Raw genomic sequence first — 25627 nt, 5'->3', positions numbered from 1 at the left:
GTTTTTAAAAAAAACGAAGCATTAACACATGTTAGACTGCACCCCATAAACACAATCAAGATATTATAAATCATAAATCACAATCAAGCCTAGAAAAAAAAACACTGAACCACCCCTTTAAGAAGCATAATGACTTAAAATATTAAGTATTTGTTTTCTGAGAAATGCATCAAAATTAAGTGAGTTTTTGCTTGAAAAATCTGCCAGTGGGGTAAAAAAAAAACTTGTTTATCCTTTTACAAACCCGATTCCAAAAAAGTTGGGACACTGTACAAATTGTGAATAAAAACAGAATGCAATGATGTGGAAGTTTCAAATTTCAATATTTTATTCAGAATACAACATAGATGACATATCAAATGTTTAAACTGAGAAAATGTATCATTTTAAGGGAAAAATAAGTTGATTTTAAATTTCATGGCATCAACACATCTCAAAAAAGTTGGGACAAGGCCATGTTTACCACTGTGTGGCATCCCCTCTTCTTTTTATAACAGTCTGCAAACGTCTGGGGACTGAGGAGACAAGTTCCGCAGCATTGGGGGAATTGGTGATCCTCTGCCCATCTTGACTTCTGAGAGACACTGCCACTCTGAGAGGCTCTTTTTATACCCAATCATGTTGCCAATTGACCTAATAAGTTGCAAATTGGTCCTCCAGCTGTTCCTTATATGTACATTTAACTTTTCCGGCCTCTTATTGCTACCTGTCCCAACTTTTTTGGAATGTGTAGCTCTCATGAAATCCAAAATGAGCCAATATTTGGCATGACATTTCAAAATGTCTCACTTTCAACATTTGATATGTTATCTATATTCTATTGTGAATAAAATATAAGTTTATGAGATTTGTAAATTATTCCATTCCTTTTTTACTCACAATTTGTACAGTGTCCCAACTTTTTTGGAATCGGGTTTGTAATTAAAAACAGCTTTTTTTATGGCCCGACTGGCAGATATTTGTTCTTGTTTTGATCTTAAACTCACTCAACATTGAAATAACACTCAATTCCATTTTTTTAATTTTTTTAGAAAACAAGGCTAATGTCATTTTGCTTCTTAAGTTCCTTGACTGTTCCTTTCTAGGCATCACCAGCATCATGTCATTTAAGATTAAGTATGAACATGCCTTTAGCATGTGGTCGAACAAGGACAAATTAGCCAGCACCTGGTAATCAACTGCTCACTTTCTTAGTTTTCCTCACTGGTAGCTGGAATGTTTTTTTTTTTACGTGTACAGAGTACAATTCACATGCTACTTTGCACATGTGTGCAAACCTTTTTAGGGTGACGGCTCTCATGGTCAAGACTCTTGCTGACATGCATGAATACGTCTCTTTGGATTCTCAAGTGCTGACCAACACCATCAACTGGCTGATTAAAAATTGTCAGAATGATGATGGCTCCTTCTCTGAGAAATCACAAACTACTCCACTTAAACTCATGGTACGGAAAAAAAGGAGTGTTTATGATACACACCCAGACGTTAACTTACAATACGATCTAACCAATCAGAAACCTAAATGTCAGGCAAGTCATTCAGACTAAACAAGTCTTGTCTCTCCAGGCCTTTAAAATTGCTATAGATCTCACCTCTAACTTAAAGAAGATTGAAAGTTTATATGCTAGAGCAATTGCATCTTATGCTCTGCAGACATCCATAGTCTGCAGTCAGTCTTTATGAAAAAGTCATATTCAAGTTGATCAAGTTGATGGTAAAATCTTATTTGGGACACTTTTGACCAAAAAATCTGCACAGATTAGACCCTCTCATATTTTTAACACAATATGACCTATTTGTCCGCACTTCTCACATTTTCAGGGAACCCAGCCACAGTTAATTTCTGGCAGGAGTCCAAACCAGACAGGGATTTATTAAAACCCAGTGATGTGACAGCAAAGACCGTGGAAACTACTGTTTACGTACTGCTTAACACTTTAACCCATCCTGAACTGGTTAACACAAGACCAGAGATACGGTCCATTCAACCCAGGTACTCCAATGCAAATCATGTGTATATACAGTATATATTTTTTGTAAAAAATTTATTTTGTATTTACATTTACATTACATTTAAATTTAGTCATTTAGCAGACGCTTTTATCTAAACAGTGTATATAATAAACCCCACAACAGTCCAGAAGTTTCTTTTTTTTTTTTTCATGCATGGAACCAAATTCATTAATTGATTAACTTATTTTTTACAGCTGAGAACAGTGTACTATGAGATGACAGAAAACAATGAAAATTGCCATTTTGATTGATCAATTATCATTCATGAACGTGTCCCAAATTCAGATGGCAAGTTTGGTACTATTGTCTACTTTTCTACTCTTGGTTTACTTTTAAAATGAACTTGGTTCAGCTAATTTGATTTTCTTGGTGAGCACATCCTATGCTTTTGTCACAGCGGATTGTGGCCTGCATGTGCAAAGAAAGTCTGTAGGAAATCCCAATAAGAAATTACATGTTTTAAGCTTCTCTGTAAAATTCTGATTTGTAAAATCCATTCAAATGAAAATGCCATTATATGTGAAGATACAAGCCACCTGAAAATTCAAATGAAAAGGAGTCAATGACTGGGACCCCAGTCCAGGAAGATCTAGATATGGTAATACATTTTCATAGAAACCATCCATTGTTTTAGAAAATTGTAGTGACATTTTATGTTTCTATATTTTGCAGAAGCAGAATGGACTTGAGTCTCGGATATCAGACTATAACATCACAGGTGACCAAGTCATCCTTCAGATAGATTCGGTGAGCATCACTGAGCAAAACTCTATTATCTCTAGCTATTTCTGTTAAAATATGATGTGTATTTGATCTTGTTGAATATTTCTACCATGCAATAGCCTACTTCTACCATACAGATACCATCAGAAGACGTATACTGTGTGGGTTTCCATATTCAAGAGGAATTTGAAGTTGGCATGACCCAGAGCCTCAGTAGAGTTTATGAATTTTTTGCTCCAGGTATAGCATTTCTACAAATGTTTGTTTTATGTCTGGCTGAACTTATTTTAACTACATAAACCAGCTTTCTCATCTGGTTTTTAATAGAAAATAAGTGTATGAAGTTGTACCACAAACAAAGCCGCAGACTGTTACGACTCTGTGAGGGAGACCAATGCCATTGCATGGCAGGCAGGGGCGGAGCCAGGGGGTGGCCACCACTGACGAAAGCTTGGCTACCACTTTGGCCACCCCACTACAAACTGCAGCTTTGTCCTTTTTTTTTTTCTTGACAAGAAATGCACTTCAGCTTCACCTCAGCGTCAGGCGCGAGTCAAACGAGCGCGGAAATTAAAGCTACAGCAGCCAAACGAGCTTCAGTAGAACAACTGTGAACTGCGGTCTGATGAGATGTTGTTAGACTATATGTCAGTAAAACACACTTTCCTGTCCCATCAGCCGTTTTACTGTGCTCACGGCGTACACTCTTCAACAGTACGCAAATATGTGGCGCACGCTCTATATCACTTCATCATAAGTTACCCGCACAAGAAACTATGAGCATATATATTAGTTCTGTCGTCAGCTAAGTCATGGAATTGCCAAAAAAAAGGCGATTAAAGCTGCAAGCATGTATACGCAGCACACAAGAACGTCTCTCAAATGCATGTACAAAAATATATTCTGCAATTCGAGATCACAATATAAGGCACAAGCTGATATGTATTTTTTATTTGTAATTTAATGCACAAATAAATGTGAGCACAGTGCACTTATACTAGAAAATATGCTAAATGAAACCATTTGAATGCATAAAATAACTCTTTATAATATAACCTTTTTCACATTTTTATCACTATCTGGCATGTCTCATCCATGAGTATGCAATGTTGGAGAGCAAGCATTTGGGAGTTTTGAGAAGCTGATTGAGCAATAAAGCTACAGTGAGCCCCTTTATTAAAAAACCTGGAGGTGAGGAATAATACAAAAATTGTCATATTCACTCAGTATTACTTGATCTAATTCACAAATATCTCAATTACAGTTAAGTAGAAATTAATTGTACTCAGTTGTGTTTTAGGCACGAAAACAGTCCAGTACATTATAGTTAAACACATTTTTATATTGAAATAATTAAGATTTCTGTGCCACCCCAGACTGGTTGCTGGCCCCTCCCTGGCCACCCCTATGAAAACATTCTGGCTCCGCCACTGATGGCAGGTAAGCCATATAAATGACAGAAATAAAACAATTGACAACAAAAATCATGAATCATTTTGTTGTGTCTCACTTCTAGGGGCCCCAGGGCAATTCTGTCAATCCTGACCTGTAACAATGCATTTACTATACTATACTGCCGCTCATGCAGTTATCATTTACATATGTGAGTTCAATGTGTCTGTGTTAGTGTTATAACAGTTTGTTGGTATTTTCATGTCCTTTTTCAAATTAACGGAATGCTGCAATTTTAAATCCACAATTTATCCCACAATCACTGCTGAACGGCTTAAAAAGTGTGTAAAGAAAGCATGAAATATGGTAAATACTGACCTTCATGAAGCTTCAAGTCACAAGACATTATTGTCACATACACGTGCAAAATGGTACATGTCATTTGTGGTGTGTGTGTTTTTTTTTCTAGCATTTAAAGTGTTAATTAAATCATCTGAGGCAGCAGGAGATTTCGTGACCTACAAAGCAAAAGTTAAAGCAGTGCTCAAAAAAGGCAAGAGTATATTGAATATGATTTGTTAGCAAGTCAAGTTGTAAATTATTTGAATGGTTCAAAACAAAATGACTTGAATAAGCAATTTAAAGAAACAAGTTTCATAACAGCTTCAATTCAACCTCTTAAATTCTCTTCTGCAGAACAAAGAGATGACCTAAAAACAGATTCAGAAATTGATTTGGTGAAAAAGGCAACTTGCAGTTCAACAAATTTCGAAGTTGGCAAGCAGTATCTGGTTATGACTGCTGAAAGTATTAAGATAAAAGTGAATTGTGGTTATATGTCCTTTTTGTTTGGTTGGTTGGTTTTCCTTTGATAATTTTTTAAAAGCCACAAATTAATCAAAAATGTATTTAATTCCTTAATTGGTTACGTTGTAGGGTCAATTAGTATGACGTTTTATAAAGTGTTTCTCATTTACTATTATGTACAGAAGCCTCAAAACTGATTTTCTTTAAACCATGTTTTAGGTATAAGTTTCCTTTGGACTCGCATGCTTGGGTTGACTGGTGGCCACTTAACTATGACTGCAGAGATGCTGCCTGCAAACAATACGCCAGTGATTTGGAGGATTTTGAATTTGATTTCTTATTATCTGGCTGTTAAAATTAAGGGATAAATTGCATGTCAATAGAAGAGCTAATTTGTGTGCTCTTCTATTCTATAGCAATATAATAACAAAAAAATGGCATTTAAGAATTTGGGAATAAACAGACACTTTTAAATAAAACTTTTTTTCAAAGTACCTCAAAATATGTGATTCTTATCAACCACATACATATGCAACATTAAACAAAAAAAGCATTACATGCAATTTACCTCAAACATTGCGTTGCAACAGATGTTTAGGAAAGTGTTAGTTGTTATTCATGTATGTACATGCAGTTATTATATATTATTTTGCTTAACACTAGTGTGAAAACACTTTCAGGTTTTTTTGTATGTAAAGTCTGCTTTGAGGGGACACGACCATAGACATATGCACAGGACTCTTATTTTGAAACCACTGCAGCTGCGTCACATGATCCAAACATCACCGCGAATCCTTTGAGTGCATGTTAGAGATTCAGACAACAAGAGAATTATAGCTCGGTTTAAAACCTTCAGAAACACATGGACTAAATAATGAGACCTGGGACACGAGATAAACATAACAGGCTTGTATCCGCTTTGACAGTTTCTCTAAGAAAAAATTATAATAACCTGATGGTCGCTGGATGATCTCTAATATAGGTATCCTAATGGGTCGCTATGGAAACTGGGCTAACAAAAGTTGTCCAGTCTTTGTGAAACATTGAATGAACATGTACTTACATGTAAAACTGCTTTATAATATATATTAAAAATTGTAGTTATTAGATGACTATAGTTCTTTGCATTTAGTCAGATTTGGACACGACTGGATTTGGTCATTGTAATTTTAACAAAGCAAAATAAACTACTATGTTAGCAGTAACGTTTTAGCAGTCGAGATGGTTTAGGATAAGCATCGTATTCGCTGGCATCAGATAATATTAATATCCCATGAGAATAAAATGAAAAGAGGGGATCAGATGCGCAAACGATCACCAACAGCGGGATCCAAATGTTCCAAGAGCCTCCAGAGCAAAACTGTGTCCCCAAACGCCATCTCATGGTCGGAGACTGAGGATGGAGGTCTTCGAGAAGATCCCAGTGATGATGGTAAATCAGTTTTTATTGCTTACATATGTCATACAGTACAGTCGTGACCAAAAGTTTTGGCAGTGACATAAAGTTTGTGTTTTGCAAAGTTTGAAGCTTAAGCTGTTGTGGTGTTCATTCACATTGTTTCTAGATTATTGTGTAGAGTAATCAGATGCATTTTAAATAATTGCTAAAAGCTCATTGGCCAAAAAATGAACTTTTCACACAAAAAAACTAATTTCACTGTTTTTGATCCTGACACAAAATGAAAGTGAAGTGACATGTGGCCAAGTATGGTGAACCATATTCAGAATTAGTGCTCAGCATTTATCCCATCCAAAGTGCACACACACAGCAGTGAACACACACACACTGTGAACACACACCCGGAGCAGTGGGCAGCCATTTTTTGCTGCGGCGCCCGGGGAGCAGTTGGTGCACCTCAGGGCACCTCAGTCGTGGTATTGAAGGTGGGAGAGAGCGCTGTACATTCACTCCCCCCACCTGCAACAACCTTTGGGTTACGAGTCCGACTCTCTAACCATTAGGCCACGACTTCCCTTCCAAAATGACCAGCTAACATTAATTGACTAATCATATCAGCAGCACATGTGAAAGTGTGAATGAGTATTAGTCAGGTGAAATCACTATCATACAAATTAGATTGTAAGAGCAGACTGATTGCTATAAAAGGAGGGAAGAAGCGCTTCCAATCATTGTGTACTTGTTAGCAATGGTTACCTCCAAAGAAACACGTGCAGCCATCATCGCTTTGCATCAAAATGGCCTCACATTGTGGAAAAATAATCTACAAATACTGAAGCAGCAAACTTTGCAAAACACAATTTATGTCACTGCCAAAACTTTTGGCCATGACTGTACAGGAGCCACTCTTGTCTGTCTTTTTAGGTCCTATTAAAGTCATTCAACAAGTGGATGTTTCTTCAACTTTGGGTTTGTATCCTAGGGGTTGATTTTTTTTTTTTTTATCAAAACTTACTGATTTCACCATGCCTTCATTATTTCTGGTATTTTCATTTTTATGTATAGATGTTCTTGTTTTACTCTTGTCTCAGACCTTTTACTCTAAACCTATGGAACTCCATCAGTAAAATGTTAATTATTTCTTGTTTAAAAAAACAGATTGAAATAAGCATTAATCATTTTAATATTTATAGTGTGAAAATATCCTTTTTTTTTGTTCAATTATTATGATTTTCATTCATCATAAACAGTTTTGACCCTAGTACAGTTTCGTTACCAGTTAGTGTACTTGTTAACCAAAAAGACAACAGTGTCTGTAAATAGATTGGGTCCCACGTTATATTAGGTGGCCTTAACTTACATTTAAATGAATAATTTGTAACAATTCACTTATTGTGTACATACACATTTTTACATTGTACTTATATATATTTTTTTAAATACCTGCATGTAATTACATCTGTAATTAATTGCACCTTAACCCACCTTTAAACCTACCCATACCACCAAACCTGTCCCTAACCTTACCCGTATCCCACCTCAATAACAGCAGCAAAAGTGTTGTGCAATACAATATAAACACAATAAGTACATTGTACTTATTTTTTGATGTAACTTACCCCACCTTTAAACCTACCCATACCACCAAACCTGTCCCTAACCTTACCCGTATCCCACCTCAATAACAGCAGCAAAAGTGTTGTGCAATACAATATAAACACAATAAGTACATTGTACTTATTTTTTGATGTAAGTACATAGTAGTTAGCAAAATATTTCAGCTTGTCAGATCATTAATTGCTTGGCTGCCACCAGTAGTTTTTAATATCTGCACTTTGAATTTTGTCACTCATTTACACAAACATCTACTCATAGACAAAAGGCAATATAAGGGGACAAGATACATCACAGAAGACCTGATCAGGAGATTGACTAAATGTGAAAATTTAGTCCTTGTGGGGACCCTGGATTTGTCTACGTCTGCAGAAAGTGACAAACAGTTTAGAGTAAGATTTGGACATTATCTGGTTATTGCTCAGTGTGAGAGGTAACATTAGTTGCATTCATTTTTGCAGTAATTTATTGACTTCTGTGCATTTTTTATTTTTTTAGTATATTGAAAATTTGGATAAGTGTGAGCGCTTACACATTCTCAACCTCAGTAACAACAGGATCGAGAGAATCGAGAAACTAGAGAAACTATGTCAATTACGGGAACTCCACCTTTCCAGTAACAGGATACGGTAAGAATGTGACATTTGTCTGCTTAACAAGAAACATTTTCTCACAATATATATTTCATAGTTTTGTCACAGAATGAGAGATACAATGTCCTAAAGGCCAATACAAGTTTTGACATATTTCATTTATCTGCAGAAAAATTGAAGGTCTAGAGCACATGTCAAATCTTCAGGTTCTGAATTTGGCCTTCAACAACATTGAACATCTTCCAGTTTGGATAGCAAAGAAGCTCAGATCTCTTCATACTATAAATCTACAGAGAAACAAGATATTCTCAGTGGGTACAATTTTTGTTAGTCATATGTTTAAAACAGCCAATCAACAAAAGAGTCCTCAAACAGATCGCTCACCCAAAAATAAAAATAAAAATGTTAAATTTTTTTAATTGTTTTTCTCACCCTCATATCATTTCAAACCTGTATAACTTTCTTTCTTCTGTGGAAAGTACACTGAAAGTCAAAGGGCACCAAATCTGTTTGGTTACCAACTTTCTTCAAAATATCTCCTTTTGTGTTCGGCAGAATAAAAAAATAAAAAAAGTCAGATTTGGAAGTAAGGGTGATAGTAATGACATAATTTTCAGTTTTGGGTGAATGTTCCTTTAATATCATATATTTCACATTAAAAGTAAATCACTGATATTCAGTTTTGGTTTATACACATTTATGTTACTAGCAACATTCTCTCCATTTGTGACCTAGCTTCATGAAATAACTAAACTGAAGACCCTGAAGAACCTGACGAGTCTGTCATTAGCAGAAACCCCCATCTCCAGCCTGCCCCATTATCACCTCTTCCTAATCTTCCATCTGAGGTCACTGGAAATGTTGGATGGACAACCAATCAGTCCACAGGAAAGAGAGCAAGCACATCAGCGCTTTCACATGGGTACATCATCTCATCTTCTACATTTATTTTATCTTCTTTTGTGCTTTTATAATCTGAACACTTTTTGTGCTGTCCTTACAGAGGAAGTGGAGCGTTTGGAGCAAGAGCTGGAGTTGAGAGCTGAAGAGATTGCACAGCTTCAGAGAGAGCGGACCACAGCCCTGGAAGAACTAGAGCGGCGGGAAACGCTCAACCAAAACCTGAGGCAACAGCAGCAGGAACAACAACGGAGCCGTGAGGAACTCCGGAGAGAACTTGACACCAAATCTGAACTGGTGGGTAATGGCGTCTTCACTGTCATCAACCTCAGTGTGAATAGGGTTGACCATTTTGTCCTCCAACACAACTGTAATATCACATGTAAACAATATTTTAATTTTAGAGCATTTCCTTAGGCAGCACCACCTAAAGAAAAAACTCTTTTTAAAGCCAAATGAAATACTATGCTTTTTACAACAATTACAATACGTTTCTATAACGGCTGTTTCTAATAAATTTTTTCTCATGCACTGAGCTGAACATTCCCACTTCAGTAGCACTTACATACACCAGACTTTCCATTTTTTACAGAGAGGTTTGTTCATATGTCAATCCCATTTATTTATATAACATTTTGTTCCTAAAAAATTTTTTTTGGCTGTTACAGCATTTTCTGATTTATGATAAAAAGTGAAAGGAGGTGTCCAAAACCTCCTCTGTGAAACCTTCAACACTTATATTTCTTCTATTGTCATCATTTGTAAGTCGTTTTGGATAACAGCGTCTGCTAAATGACTAAATGTAAATGTAAATATGTCAACAATTTGAAACAGGAATTTTGAGTCAGGCTTTAACAAATGTTTAGATTTCTGTTCTGGAAATGTATGCAAATTAATTCATTAGATAATGTACATATTTAATTTAATGTTACATATTTAATTAGATAATGCCTCATTTGCATATTCTCATAACATCTAATAAAAACCAGTTGTCTTAATGTACTGTGATTAATCAACTGGGGAGGTATTGTGATATCTGTTAGTTAAAATATTTGCTCTATTCACCTGTGGTGTCTTGCCTTAATATGCTGTCCTGATGTTATTATGCAGTTAATCACTGCATATTAATCCAAAGAACCAAAGAAAAAATGATTTATCTTAGTTCATCCTCAGAATTGAATAACTTGCTCCATATCTGAAACATCTTGACTTATTATGGAAATAATGTTAGTGAAAATAATGTCATGTTGACTTTAATCTTTAACTTCCTTATGTCTGCTTTCAGATTAATTTCCAAATCTCTGCGCTTACAAACTCACAGTGAGCCCAGAGATTCACTTTCCAAAATGTCCCTTTCCTGTCTTTTCTAGACAATTTCCTCTTCAGCTCTCTTCTCACTCCATGCTTTTATCACCTGCTCTAAAGGTACTTTGTGAATGGTGTTTAAAATTGTTTTGTGTGTGCGTGTGTGTATGTATGTGTGTGTGTGTTGTTGCCTCATTGACCATCTGTTTAAACAGAACTTCTCTGAGAGCCTGCTTTTGAAAATAAAAAGAACTGGAGCTTTTCAAACTATTAGAACAGCAAATTAATGCTAATTCCTTCACTGCATTGCACAGTATTTATTTATTGTAAACTATTTACAAATTAAATGACAGGAATATAATCTACCAGTCAAAAGTTTTGAATAATTTAATAATTTTATGTTTTTGAAAAAAATCTCTTGTGCTTACCAAGGCAGCGTTTATTTGATCAAAAATATAGTAAAAAGTAATGTTGTGAAATATAATTACAGTTTAAAATAACTATTTTCTATATGAATATGTTGTCAAATGTCATTGATTCCTATGTTGGCAAAGCAAATTTTTCTATCCTTCAAACTTTTCTTTTCCCTGCTGATTTTTCTTGTATATTTCACTCCTGTGCTTTTACATAAACTGTTTGCATGACTTCTACTGTCTCTTCTCTTCATTCCTGCTTCAATCTCAGCTTCCACATCATACTCCTCTGCTCGATTCTCTCTGTCAGGTATTCACATGTGCCCCACCAATCACTGTATGATGTCAACACTGTGTTCTCCTGTCCTCTCAGGTGTTCGCTTTAGAGAGCGATGTTGATGGTATGGTATTGTTATGTTCTTTAGCATGTTTCTGAGGTTTTTGCATGTATGCCTTCTATATTAATAGAAATCTTAAAATATCATTCATTGCTTTGTGTATTTCCATGAGTGTAACAATTTTGTATTACACGTATCCTTAAGATGCAATCTCATTCTGAGCTGAGAGGTTTGTAGTGAAGTGTGGCTGATGTGTTTCATGGTGGTATGTAAAGTGTTGTGTTTAAATAAGCTCTCTCTTATTACACAGCTGAAGCAGAAAACAGTGGAGTTGACCCGGGCCTGTCAGAAACACTATGAGCTTGAGCAGGAGTTGGCTTTTCACAAAATAGATGCCAAGTTTGAACCTCTTCCGTTTTATCCAGATCCTGTAAGTATTTGCTTTGATTTATTAATAACTAGAGCTTTGGATGGATAAAAATTGACTACTCATTGTGATTTTCTTTTTTGTGTTAGAGGGATTAATTATAGTTTTTTTTTTATTGGTCTCTAAATTTATACTACTGTTCAAAAGTTTAGGGTTGAAGTCTCTTATGCTTACCAAGGCTGCATTTATTTGATCAAAAATACAGTAAAAACAATAATATTGTGAAATATTATTACAATTTAAAATATAATGTAATAGTGTAACTATATACGTTTTCTATTTTAATATATTTATCACTAAAGCTGAATTTTCAGCAGCCATTACTTTAGTCTTCAGTGTCACATGATCCTTCAGAAATCATTCTAATATGCTGATTTAGTGCTCAAAAACATTTCTTCTTATTATCATCCATAAATCTTACTGACCTTAAAGGGGTCATATGATGCGATTTCAATTTTTCCTTTCTCTTTGGAGTGTTACAAGCTCTTGGTGCATAAAGAAGATCTGTAAAGTTGCAAAGACTAAAGTCTCAAATCCAAAGAGATATTCTTTATAAAAGTTAAGAGTCAGCCACACCTACCTAAAACGGCTCATTCTAACACGCCCTTTTTGGGCAGTGTAGAGTAGGGCTTGTTGTTTGTCATTTCTCCGATCACAAATGCAGACATGGTTTTATGTTTACGCGGCACAATGCAACGCAACGCGTAAAAGGACAGTATAAGTCATAATTATGTCCCCACTGGATGCAACGAATGCCTCGTTTATAATGGGTTTTCATGTTTTTGAATCATCGCTCCGGCCTGACAGGGCATCATCACAATGTGGTATGGGGTGTAACATTTCCGTCACACACTTGAGGTATTCGGCCAATCACAACGCACTGGATAGCTGGCCAATCACAGCACACCTCGCTTTTTCAGACCGATGAGCTTTGTAAAAATCAACGCGTTTCAGAAAGGTGGGGCATAGAGGAGAAACAATAATGTACAGTATGTGGAAAATAATGTGTTTTTGAACCTTAAACCGCATAAACACATTTCATTACACCAAATACACAAAATAATGTTCTTTTTAGCAGCATCATATGACCCCTTTAAACTTTTGAATGGTGGTGCATCATTCAAAATGTAGTACAGTATATGAAGTTTTAATTGATTCAGTTCCACTTTTAAGCAAAGAAAACAAAATAATATGTTATAATAATATAGGATTATTGGTCATCACGAGGCTTTAACTGTGTTACATTCTGATTCATTCATAGGTGACATTTCATACATTTGATCTTTGATGATTAAATTCTGAAATACAAAAGCTTCAAATGACTTTACTTTAGTCCTAATAACAACAGTATATTTGACATTAGCGTGTTTCTTTATAGACATTTATCCGAGAATGTCCATTTTAGAACTATATCATACAATGCTGATTTGTATCTGGTAGGATTATATGATTTTTAGAGAGACTATTCTCTTTGTTGTTCAGGAGATGGAGGTGGAGAACCTTTCTAGCGAGAGTCCATACATAGGAAAGTCTCGTCAGAAAAGGAACATCACATTTCCATCAGAGACGGATAGCATGGGTGCACAAAACCAGCAGCAGCCTGCCTCAGCGGACCTGACTGAGACAGACACCCCAGGACAACATGCTCAGCTTAGAGGTACAAAAGTTCAAGGGCACTGTGCCCTCATATTATATTAAAGGCTCTAAATAGATTCATAAAATGATAACATTACACATGCTTTTCCTTTTTTTACTCTCTTTACTTGGAACAATCTGTAGTTTGCTCTTATTACCAGTGCTACCAACAAATGATGAAGGACATTTTCCCTTCTTTTTTTTTTTTTTTTGTGGCCACTGAAATATCCACATGTCTGCACTTTTGCTAATGCATCTGTGTTTTGTGTTGTGTTTTGGTTTAAGCTGAGGATCGATTACAGCAGTTGCATAAAGAAATTGAGGCAAAAGAGCAGCAGATCCTTAAAGCCAGTGAAGAGCTCCGGCAGCTAGAGGAGACAGTTTCTCAGAGACGGGTGAGATGTTCCCCTTTAAACGTCTTATGTGAATGGCTTTTTAAACAAACAAAAAAACACCACTAGCTAAGTAAAACTTAATGGCAGAGTCCACATTCAGATAAATTTTTTATTATTTAATTAATCTATGTTGATTTGCACATAGATCTGTGAGGTTGAGAAGGATCAGCTCAGGCAGGAGCTTCAGAGGAGGATACAGAGGCTGGGAGAGATGAGAAGAGAGATGGAGGCTGTGGAGAGGCAGCTGGACAGACTGAATGCTGAGAGGAACCAAGCCCAGGAGGAAACGGACCAGCTGCAGAATCTACTGCACAGCCTGGATCCCAGTGACCCCAGACATGTCAGTAACACTCATGCCTGAACAGCCTCGTGAAAATAATTCTCTTGAGGATTATTATTTGCATAACACAGTAGGGAAAAACACACCAATTGTTCAATAAATAAATGTTTTTCTAACAATAATTGCTAAAACAATTCTTAGTAATGCAATTTATTAGCCTTAACTGAACATTGTAAAACATCCTGTTAAATTTACAGTATATAAAGCAGTGGTCGCTAGAAATTTACTGTATAAATGTTTTATTTTATAGTTCATCAAAGTATGTATCGTTATTCATGAACTGATGTAATGATAATATACTAACATACTTAAACTATATACATTTTCTTTGTACTGTAAACAGTTTAGATACAACAATACAGATAGCCATATTATTAAGAATTAAGGTTAATTTTAATGGACATTTTAAAAATAATGGCTAATTAATCTACACAAAGACTAATAGCACCAGGATATAAATACAAGTACATGACACTAAAATAATCCAACAAACATTAATTAAACAAAATAAAATATATTCAGACATTAATACTTTTACTCAGCAAGGACATGTTCAGTTGATCAAAAGTAATGGTACAGACATTTACATTGTTACAAAACATTTCTTTTTATATACATTTTACAATATTATTGTTTTTAATGTATTTTTTATTTAAATAAATGCAGTTTTGGGGAGCATAAGAGAGTTCTTTCAAAATCATTTAAAAAATCTTACAGACCCCAAGTGTTTTAAACAGTAGTGTACATGTAAAGACTTGTAATATAAACTTTTTATTTGTCATTTATACTTTTTACGTGCAAAAAAATGTTTTTTTTTAAATTGCATGTTGGTGAGTAAGTTCAATATATGGAGAAAAATTAGTTACCACTTTAACAATTAACAGGTTTTACTGTAGCATTTTTTATATTTCACATTATACATTATTTTTCTGTCAAAATGACTAATATTTTGTTGGCTGTTGCTAGACAGCTTAAAGCATTAAAATTGATTTTGACTAATGTACAGTACAAGTTTGTCTATATTTGCTATTTTACCATAGTTGGAATGTGAAATCTAATTGATAAATACGCTTAGAACAAATATTGCATTTATTGCAGATAATGCTTTATGTTATAGATATAGGCAAGAACCTGTTTTCTGCAGGAATAACAGTTGCACATTTCAACAACATCTGCAAATGCCACAAAATCATTTTCATGACTGTAAAGCGTTTTATTGTCTGTATATGTTGTGTTGTTTATACCATAAGCCTCTGAACTATTCAGATATTTTATTCATATGTGAGATCATTAGTTTATTTATGTTATATAACAACAAAAAAATGCACGTCTTCCTGTTTTCTGTTGAAGAAAATGGCATGCAAACAGTGTAGGACAAAATGAGTGTAAAATAACTGGAAACTCCCTAACAACAAAGGTGTATAACAAGATTAGGTTCTCTATGGAATTAATCATCACTAACCCATGATGCTCAGCAGCGAGTAGCAGGCTTATAAAATGAAGCTCCTGTCTCTTTAAGAAAGAAGAGAGCACTTCTGTCCTGGGAAATCTGTTGATGCTGTGGGTGGAGCCAGAGAGGCTCCTTACTCCCACCCGGCTACAGACACAGACACTGATTGGCTGAGACCGCCGAAAGTTTCCTGTGTTGATTCAAAGAGAGTTGAGAGGAGGGTGGAAAGAGTGCAGGGATTGAGGAGGAGGGGGAGAATGAAGTCTAGAAGAGGGGGCTACTTTTAGTGATAGTTGGAGTCCATGGAAAAAAACCTCTGAAGTTTAAAGTAACAGCTAAGAGAGACAGGAAATGTTCTCTTCCTGCACAAGGAGCCCCTGTTACTCCTCGTGGGTCAGCAACATGAGAAAAATGGATATATAGAGACAGAAAGTGAAGAGATGGCAGCCACACCGCTGTAGTAAGTACCCCACTGGGGTCAAGGAGGGGCTCGTGGGAGGCTGCTGTCATACTAGTGCAATTTGGGGCTTGTAAAGTTGTTTGTAGAAGTGATTATTGGTATCTAGCATCATTGAACATTATTTCATTTTTAAAGTTGATCATTACAGTATGATGTTTCATGAATGTTTTACATTTTCAGTGTTTATTACAGGAAATTGCAAAAGCATTATGTCATCAGAGTTTGCTGGCTTGCATATTTTATGAGAGCAGTGGACAAAAATAATGCACAGTATTTAATGAGTTAACCACTAGATAAATCTATATACCTTTGAAATCGTCATATATAAATAGTGTTGGTTTAAAGTTTTAAAGCAGACTTGCCTGTGAACGAGGCATTGTTTAAAATTAATGTTTAATGAAAGTGTTACATTTTCACTTTGAGATAATTTTTTGTTGGGAGGGAAGAGGAAGTGAATGGGTTGAGAAGTAACAAATGCAGAAGTCCAAGACTGTCCCTGCGTTCCAATTCGCATCCTGTTTGGATTGTTATTTTGGTTGGATATTGTACACTGTAAAAAATATATTTTTTTCAAAGTTGTAAGTAAAATTTAAAAAAACTTCAACTTAATTTAAAACTTATTTAAAAACTTATGTAATTTTCAATTTAAATTCAATTTGTTACCTGCTGTCTCTTTGTAATTAATTGTAATATTGACTAGCAATTTCTCTGTGAAAATTGTTTCTATATCAATTTTTTCAGTGTAAGTGAATTGACTTTTTTGAGTTCTGGGATTTGTATCAGAATGATTTGAAAAGACTGGGAATCAATAATCAGTCTAGATCAGTTTTAAATATGTTAATGATTAATACAACCTATTGGTAACACTAGATTTTTTTTTCTAAAGAAGAACTACAAGAACTGTGAGGGTCTTTGCCAATGAAAGTCACCTGCAGGATGCTAGAATGTTCGGGGTGGTTGTCAGGGTGTTGCTATGCTGTTGCAGTTGTGGACTATTGTAAAGATTATTAAAACTTTTTCGTTATCATTATTTGTTATAGTTATAATCCTTGGTATAAATTGGCCTGAATAGGATAGTTCACCCAAACGTGAAAATTCTGTTATCATTTACTCACCCTCAAGTTGTTTCAAACATGTATGACTTTCTTTCAGCTGTTGAACACAAAAGCAGATATTTTGTAGAATGTTGGTAACCAAACAGTTGACAGTAGCCATTGACTATGGAAATAGTCAAAAATACTGGGAAATAGTTAAAACATATATGAAAGCCAGTGGCTACTGTCATCTGTTTGGTTACCGACACTATTCAAAATATCTTCTTTTGTGTTCATCAGAATCAGTCTTAAATTGATCAATCTTAAAATTATTTACATTTTAGTTATATTAGCATAATCTTAATAAAAAATAAAAAAAACACTACCATTAAAGATGTACAAAGTTAAACTGATATTTTAATAAACCTATATTTTTGAGTACTTATTTTTTATTACAAAAGAAGTACCAAAGATACATATCAGCTTTGTTTAGAGAGTTATTGAGTTAGAGATCTTGGACAAAGAGGGGCCAGCAGAATTGATCATGTAATAGCACTGTATCCCAACTCTCTCTGCTATCGTTCCTGCAGGCCCATGTAAAGGCTCAGTTGTCCAAGAAGACACAGCTGCTGGCCATCATGAGCAGAAAGCACCAGGAACTGGAGAGCAGGCTGGATGACATGATCACACGCATCCACAAGGAGACACAGGAGATAAAAGAACTAGAGCAACAACTTACTGATGGTCAGCAACTTTTTTTAAAATGATGCTTTTTAACCTTAATAAGATAAAGATAGTCTTTGAACCATTATAAATTTATGAATACGACATTTTAAAATCATCAAATAAGTAGAAGAAACCACTCAACTCTTTCAGGTCAGATCGCTGCTAATGAAGCACTCAAGCGTGACCTGGAGGGCATCATCGCAGGTCTCCAGGAGTATCTGCAGGGGGTGAAGGACCAAGCACGAAGAGCCAAGTTAGACTGCAGGCATCTGCAGAGGGAGAAAGACGCTCTGCAATGCCTCCTATGTGAGAAGGAGCAGCAATGCACACAGCTGCAGAAAGAAGCTCTGAGTGCTAAAAGCGCACAGGAGGTTGGAGTCTGTCTCTGATATAAGAGTTCACCACTCTGTAATAGGTCAAAACATTATCATACTGTTTGTCGTGTTCTAGGAACTGCAGCATCAGCAGCAGGAGTTGGAGGATCTGAGGAAGGAGAATGAAGAGCTGAAGCAGGCTCAGGGGCAGGTCAGTGAATATGAGGCAGAGCTGGAGACTCAACTGCAGGAGAGAGATACTGAGGCCACACAGCTGAAGGAGGAGCTGAACAGACTGCGTCGACTAAGTCAAGTAGGATATATCTTCATAGAATTTTTTCATATTCATGCATAATATATTATTATTTATGCAATGGCGTAGTTCTTCTAGAAATAAAAAAAAATTCTGCTTCCAACTTTTTTTTAAAGGGGACCTATTATGACCCTTTTTACAAGATGTAAAATAAGTCTCTGATGTCCCCAGAGTGTGTATGTGAAGTTTTAGCTCAAAATACCCAACAGATCATTTTTATAGCTTGTTAAAATTGCCACTTTTAAGGTATGAGCCAAAATGCGCCATTTTTGTGTGTCCCTTTAAATGCAAATGAGCTCGTGCTCCGGCCCCTTTTCAGAAGAGGGCGGAGCTTCAAGAACTCAAGATCCGGCTGGCAATACCGGTGCTGGTCTTTGCAAATACACATTCCACTATTAGTACAAGCCTGTTATTTTTACAGAAAATGGACTCGGATTAAAAGTCAGTCATCTGATTGTACTGTGCATACTAAATGATCGTTTATGAATTACACAGACAAAAATAACGACAGCTGGTCTCATTGTGCCTTAGCTGCTATCACAAACTTTATAAGTCCCACATGTGATTATGAGCTCGACAAATTCAAGCAGTCGACTTCATATTGCTTTCACATGCAATTTTGAACTACCACATTCCTATTTACGATCATTCTGGTAGCACGTGAAGGCAGCACCAGTGAAAACAGGCATAGCTTTAGCAACATTAGCCTTACAGAGTGCCAAGAAGCTCTTTCAGAAAGGCAATTTGGAAAACAAACGCATGATACTTACTTTGTCTGGAGCTGACGTTCACGCATGAAGCGTTGGTATTGATCCCTAAACATAGGGGACTTTACCGATTTTTTCCGGGATATTTCCTTCGAAAATTAAATTTAACCACAGTGTCCTCAGCGGCTCAGATGGAGGGAGTCTATGGAGACTCCTATGTTCATTGGTGCATCCCAAAACACAACACTTGTAATGCCTCTTTGGGCTGACATTGTATATCTCCAGCAGCTAACATTACAGCAGGAAAACAGTAATGGCTGACCGCTGCATCTCACTCAGGCCTGTGTGTATGCTAATAGGGCAGAGAGCATCACAAATGGGCGGGACTTTTTCCCTTTAGTGACGTGTACAGAGGGAGAATCTGAAACCGTTCGTTTGGAGAGACTGTTTATAATTTATTGGGATTATAAAAAAATGAGTGGGTGGGTTTGTACCATTATAGGCTGGTTGTTTTCACACACTGCAGCCACACAACTATGTTCAAACACCTTATAAAAATGATTTTTGCATAATAGGTCCCCTTTAAATTTCACAAAATGTTAGGTTGAATATTCATGTTGCCTTTTTCCATAAAAATAAGTTAAGACTGTGCCTGTGATAGCGCCTTCATCAACAATTCAGCTTGTTGATGAAGGATATTTTAAGAATATGGATGAGGACATATCATATCACATCCTTCATCAACAAGCTGAATTTTAAGTCATTATTCACTGAAAATCTTATCTTTCACCCTTTCAGATCTCACATATTCACACTTTCATGTGTATGATCAGAAAACGTCAGTGTTTGCATTCATTTTGGAGCTTGTGCCTTAAACATACACTACCGTTCAAAAGTTTAGGGTCTGTAATATTTTTTCATGTTTTGATTAAAGATTTTTTTAAACATTATGCTCACCAAGCATAATTTATTATTATATAAATTATATTTATTTGATCAAAAATACCGTAAAACAGTAATATTGTGAAATATTATTACTGTTTTCTATTTCATTATATTTTAAGTGTCATTATTTTAGTGGTTATTATTTTACTCCAGTCTTCGGTGTCACATGATTCTTCAGAAATCATTGTAATATGCTGATTTGGTGTTCAAAAAACATTTCATATTATTATCAATACTGAAAACATAAAACTTGCGCAGCTTAATAGTTTTGTGGTATTTTTAGGATTATTTGATGAAAGTTCGAAAGAACAGCATTTATTTAAATTAGGAACTAATTAGGAAGTTGCTTAAGAAACATTTCTTATTCTTATCAATGTTGAAAAGTTGTGCTGCTAAATATGTTGGTGGAAACCATGTTAGATTTTTGTTTTCATTTTGTTTTTTGTTTTTTTAATTCTTTGATATATAGAAAGTTCAAAAGAACAGCATTAATTTGACATTTTTTTGTCACAATGTAAAATTTTTCCTATCACCTTTGACCGATTTAATGCATCCTTGCTGAATTAAAATATTAATTTTAATTTTAAAATGTGAAAATGTGGAAGAGTGAACGAGATTTTCATTGAATAAGTAAAGTTTTAGTCTGTTCCTCATACATATGGCATTAGATAACTAGGGACATAATATATTAGTACTTTTTGAGTGAACAATCTTTTTAACATTTACATTTTCTTGGCATTAACATTTGCAGATGGAGCACTCTGCACTGCAGGCAGAGTTGCAGAAAGGAAGACAGGCAAAAGAGAACGCTTTGGCACAGATGCAGATGGCTGCCGACAGAGAGCTTGAGAACACAGAGCTTCAGCAACAGGTCAATGCTCTCCAGGTGTGTTACTGCACAACAGACTTCATACCAGAATAATAAAGCTCTGTCAGACTTTTTCCTCTATTGGAAAGAGAGGATACTTGGAAAGACCACTGAAATACAGACACCCTTCACTCATTCAAACTCTTCTCACTGCCTGTAAAAAAGTGTGCTGTACATTCTGCTGTTGTTGATGTATGAGAATCATTTAGCCTTCACATCTTTGAATCCCTGGCTGAAAATGTCTTTCACAGGAGGAAAGAGACAGTCTTAAGGAGAAGGTGGATGCTCTTCAGTGTGATTTGGAGCAGGTTAGGGAGGAACTGCTTTGCCCGGAAAGTGTGGCTAAACATTTAGGAGAGCTGAGAAGAGCCATAGCTACAGGACAAGAAATACTAAGGTATTATAGATTCTTATTGTATATTTTAGCAGATTAAAATAAGTGGACTGTGTGGCTATAGATCTGTCTATCAGATGGCGATATGTCTTTGTTATTCTGTCCTGTTGCAGCTTTGAAGACCTTGGAGAACCAGTGAATAAGAAATTCATGGAGCTACAACAGGAGGTGCATCATGTGGTATCTGCTGCTCAGAGAGATAGAGACGAGGCCCAGCGCTGTCAGGAGAGACTTGCTGGAGAGATGAGTTCGCTCACAGAGAGACTCAGGAAGTATCAAGAAAGATACCAGGCTCAGGTGAGTTGATGTTGTGGAATTCAAGTAATCATTATTTTAAATAGATTTTTCAGTTACATTGCCATTTCTAAAGCTCACATATTCCAGTATAATGCCTACATATTCCATTACAATGTCTTAGTATAAAGTGCTGCTGATCTCCCTGTGTTTGATTCCAGCAGGCAGCAGAGAGACGGGGTGAGGAGGTGGAGCTCCATAGATTGAGGAAGGAGCTGGAAGATGCTCATCAGCAGCAGTACTTGATGCTGCAACGTTTAGAGGAGACGGAAATGGACAGGGACCGTCTTCTTGCTGAATTAGAAGAACAAGATAAACAGGTGCCAGAATGAGAGTGATTTATTCATTTTTTTTATTTGATTTTTCTTGCTACCTTCTTGATTTTCTTCTATTTTTGCTGAATTTCTGAAAATTCTTCAGAGTGGATTATTGGTTTTTCCAGGCTGGCAGTACAGCCAGTCAATCTCTTTTTCCTGTCTACGCAACCTTATTTATTTCTGTCCCAACCTGGTCCAGCTCAGTACTGCGAGCCGTGAGAATTTTCTTTAGCCCTCCTCCTCCCCAGCACCACCTGTCTAGATCTGCTATGGGGTTCTCCCTGCTTTACTTTGAAGCAGGAATATGCACCCTAATCCCTGTAATTCTGAGTATTTTTCAACAGTAAGCTTCACTGTTGCCAGTAGCAGCAGCATAGCAGATCCATTCTTTTTAATAAGTGATAAATATATTTTAGTAATGTTTTTATTTTTTTTATATATATATAATTTTGAAGCTTTAATCAAATGTAAGGTTTGGAAACTAACTATGGAAACTGCATGAGAGTTACCAGTGCCATTATAGAAATGCCATGATTAATTTATTCCACAATAGAGCTTAACTTGTATTTTACTTTCGATATTGCTTTAAGCAGCTTTGTATTTAAAAGTGTGTTGTTTTTCTAGGTGAAAGCTGAAGAGAGCCAGACTCAGGAGCAGCTAGAATCTCTCAGTCTGGAGTTGCAGGCGCTCAGGAGCTCTTTTTCCTCTGCTGACAGAATGGCTGCCCAACAACTGACTGCAGCAAAGGACAAACTTCACTCTCTTCATAGCACTATAGAGAAAATACATCAGGAGAGAGCAGCGGTAAGACACAGGGCAGACTGCTTGAGATCTTTCGGGACCAAAATCAATGTGAGAGAAGTTCACTGATGATGATCTGTTTATATGTGTGTAGAATGCAGAGGAGTTACAAAGCAGCAGGATTCAGGCTGCCCAGGCCATTCAGGACTTGGCTAATGCTGAAACAGAAATCAAGGTTCTCCAGAAGCTTTCGAGAGATAGGGTAATGTGTCTGCTCGGAATCTTCAGTCTTCAGTCTTATCTGCAATTTCCCACATTCTGAGTACGAATGTCCCTGGTGGAGGTCACTCTGAACTTTCAGGCTGGTTGTAAAGTAGATAGGAGATAGATAGTGTTGGATATAGTGAAATGGTGGCTTTAGTTTACTAATGTACTGTCCCCATCTCTATATGTTAATGAATGGTTGCTTGTTTCTATAGGTTCATGAGACAGATGGGAATCTCCACAGTGTCCCAAACTCTAGTATTCAACAGCAAGAATTGGACAGATTAAACCAAACCTTGAAAAGACAACAGGCCCAAACCAAACGTCTCAGAGATCAACTAGCACAAGCAAACAAAGGTTTGTTTACCATCTTTTCATAATAACTCCTCAAAACACCCTAGCATCATGGTGGCATGTTTTGTGGGCAAACACCATGCACATTTCCTTCAAGGCTAAAATGGGTCTTGTTATATATTGTGGTTTGTTTAGCTAACAACGTAAATCTAGAAGAGCTTCTGGAAGAGATTGGAGCACTGAGGGAGACTCTTCTACAGCAGAATAACTTCCTGTCCAGTTTAGGAGATCCCCTGCCAAACACAGGATGTTGGTACTATGTCCCGTCAAATCAAAATGTAAGAAACATTAGAAAAGGAATGCACTTGTAAATGCCAATTTTTTTATTGTAATCAGCATGTTATTTGTCCTCAGGCCCCTAGTTTTGGATCTCAGGGCACACAAGACTCAGGACTGGGCTCTGTGCACCCACAGTCCCCTGAGAGAGGCCGGCGGTCTGCCGGGAGAGCACACAGGGAGAGAAGACTTGTTAATGGAGGATACTGGGTCTATTCCCCCCATCCGCACACTCATGGAAAGAGAGGCAAGAGAGTCTTTCTCTCCAACGTCATCATGGTCACTATCATGTCAGTGCTGTAATATCTGTCCTCATGTCTCTTCAGATGCACAGATGTTCAGAGACAGTGGAAGAGAGAGCGATATAGAGACACACTTCACGCCTCCATCAGTCTCTGCTGGATTTACTCTACCTGATGGTACTGTATTTCCTCCTGGTTCATTTATCTACAATCACCATGCGCCTGGACTTCCCATTGGCTCAAGTACAGTCCTCTATGGGCCGCCCCCTGATGGAGCCAGGCTGATGTACGGACCTCCTCCCAGCAATCTGACTATTCCTCTGGTGCCCAGTAGAACGCTGCACTGTAATGTGCCTGGACATCAGGACTTGGTATGAGATATGCAGATTTCAACTGTCGAGTTGCTCTACAATGTTACACTGTATTACATCATTTTAATGTACTGTATAAATGTTACAAAAATTTTCTAATTGTAATCAGATTTTGGTCATATTCCAATTATGTGTGCTATAATTCAAAAGTTTTGGATCAGTACGTTTTTTTTCAGCAAGGCCGAATTAAATTGATGAAAAGTTACATTAGAGACATTAATTATGTTACAAAATATTTATATTTTTAATTAATGCTGTTGAACTTCTATTCATCAATGATAATAATAAGAAATGTTACTTGAGCACCAAATCAGCATATTAATGTATTTTCTCTGGATATTTTGTTGTCAACTTCCATACCCCCCCCCTGCATAAAAGAGTTCTTTCAAAAACAATAAAAAATCTTACTGACCCCAAACTTTTGGTAGTGTGCATGTACATGTCCATCATTTTCAAGATTAGTAGTTTTGGTTTGTGTTTCAGGAGCGAGATCTGAAGAAGGCAGAGCGTAGGCTGAAAGAGGAGTGCGCTGATAGAGCTCACAGTGATAAAGAACAGCAAGCACTTCAAGAAAAAACAGCAGACCTACAGCGGGAAATCAAACGCCTGCGCAGGACTGTCCACACACTGCAGCGCCATACGTCAGTCAGCATATCAACACCAGTATATCTTACTCAATATAGACTTAATATATCACACTAAATGAACATCTCTGAAATGTACACAAAAATATCAGATGCCTTTCTGTTTTTGGTTCATCAGGAGTGGGCTGGAAGGCTCCTTATCACGTGCAGAGGAGGAGCAGTGTGGGCTGGGAGAGGTGGAGTGTGTGGAGAAGACCCTGCTGAAGCGCAGAGCGGAACTCAGAGAGGCTGACAGGCTGCTGCTCGAGGCTGAGACACAGCTCAAAGACACTCGAGCCAAGGTCTGACACTATGTTCTTCGGTGTTGGGGAGGCACACTACTAACTTCACTACATTTTTCAGTACCAAGACAAAAGCGCAATATAGCTTGTCTTCTCTCTCTTCCTTCACATTTCTGTCAGTTCTCCAGTGTCATATATAAATGTGAACCAAAAATATATTTAAAAAAATAACTGATTCAGTGTGATTCAGTCATCACTCCCTGCGCAATAAACATTTCGCTAAATGATGCTGTTTATCATACTGTTTTTTGAATAAGTATAAACCTTATTTTTCAATTCGAAAGTAAGCCGTTTTCTGTGAATGTGTGAGACTTCTGGTTCATTAGCCGCTGTAGGGA

General features: G+C 36.6%; 1 protein-coding gene and 1 pseudogene across 1 annotated transcript in view; both read left to right on the top strand.

Moving 5' to 3' along the window:
- Window positions 1-5290, top strand: part of LOC107665017 (complement C5-like) — a 13948-nt pseudogene extending 8658 nt beyond the window's left edge.
- Window positions 5291-6170: 880 nt separating this feature from the next.
- LOC107665016 (centriolin-like) overlaps window positions 6171-25627 on the top strand; it is a 36397-nt gene continuing 16940 nt past the window's right edge. The window contains exons 1-26 of the mRNA XM_016455743.1: window positions 6171-6367; window positions 8210-8340; window positions 8447-8577; window positions 8711-8852; window positions 9277-9463; window positions 9545-9738; window positions 11431-11469; window positions 11808-11927; window positions 13407-13581; window positions 13845-13954; window positions 14100-14294; window positions 17829-17982; window positions 18115-18335; window positions 18415-18591; window positions 20995-21129; window positions 21363-21508; window positions 21619-21802; window positions 21961-22119; window positions 22741-22920; window positions 23012-23119; window positions 23337-23478; window positions 23611-23753; window positions 23830-23998; window positions 24078-24364; window positions 24848-25005; window positions 25127-25289. Of these exons, the coding sequence (XP_016311229.1) occupies window positions 6220-6367; window positions 8210-8340; window positions 8447-8577; window positions 8711-8852; window positions 9277-9463; window positions 9545-9738; window positions 11431-11469; window positions 11808-11927; window positions 13407-13581; window positions 13845-13954; window positions 14100-14294; window positions 17829-17982; window positions 18115-18335; window positions 18415-18591; window positions 20995-21129; window positions 21363-21508; window positions 21619-21802; window positions 21961-22119; window positions 22741-22920; window positions 23012-23119; window positions 23337-23478; window positions 23611-23753; window positions 23830-23998; window positions 24078-24364; window positions 24848-25005; window positions 25127-25289 (4098 nt within the window). The 5' untranslated portion in view covers window positions 6171-6219. The remainder of the gene's footprint in view (window positions 6368-8209; window positions 8341-8446; window positions 8578-8710; window positions 8853-9276; window positions 9464-9544; window positions 9739-11430; window positions 11470-11807; window positions 11928-13406; window positions 13582-13844; window positions 13955-14099; window positions 14295-17828; window positions 17983-18114; window positions 18336-18414; window positions 18592-20994; window positions 21130-21362; window positions 21509-21618; window positions 21803-21960; window positions 22120-22740; window positions 22921-23011; window positions 23120-23336; window positions 23479-23610; window positions 23754-23829; window positions 23999-24077; window positions 24365-24847; window positions 25006-25126; window positions 25290-25627) is intronic.

This window comes from Sinocyclocheilus anshuiensis, unplaced genomic scaffold, assembly GCF_001515605.1.
Source record: "Sinocyclocheilus anshuiensis isolate Anshui unplaced genomic scaffold, SAMN03320099.WGS_v1.1 scaffold399, whole genome shotgun sequence".
Taxonomy (NCBI): domain Eukaryota; kingdom Metazoa; phylum Chordata; class Actinopteri; order Cypriniformes; family Cyprinidae; genus Sinocyclocheilus; species Sinocyclocheilus anshuiensis.
Note: the sequence above shows the minus strand (reverse complement) of the source record. Positions and strands in the feature narration are given on the sequence as shown.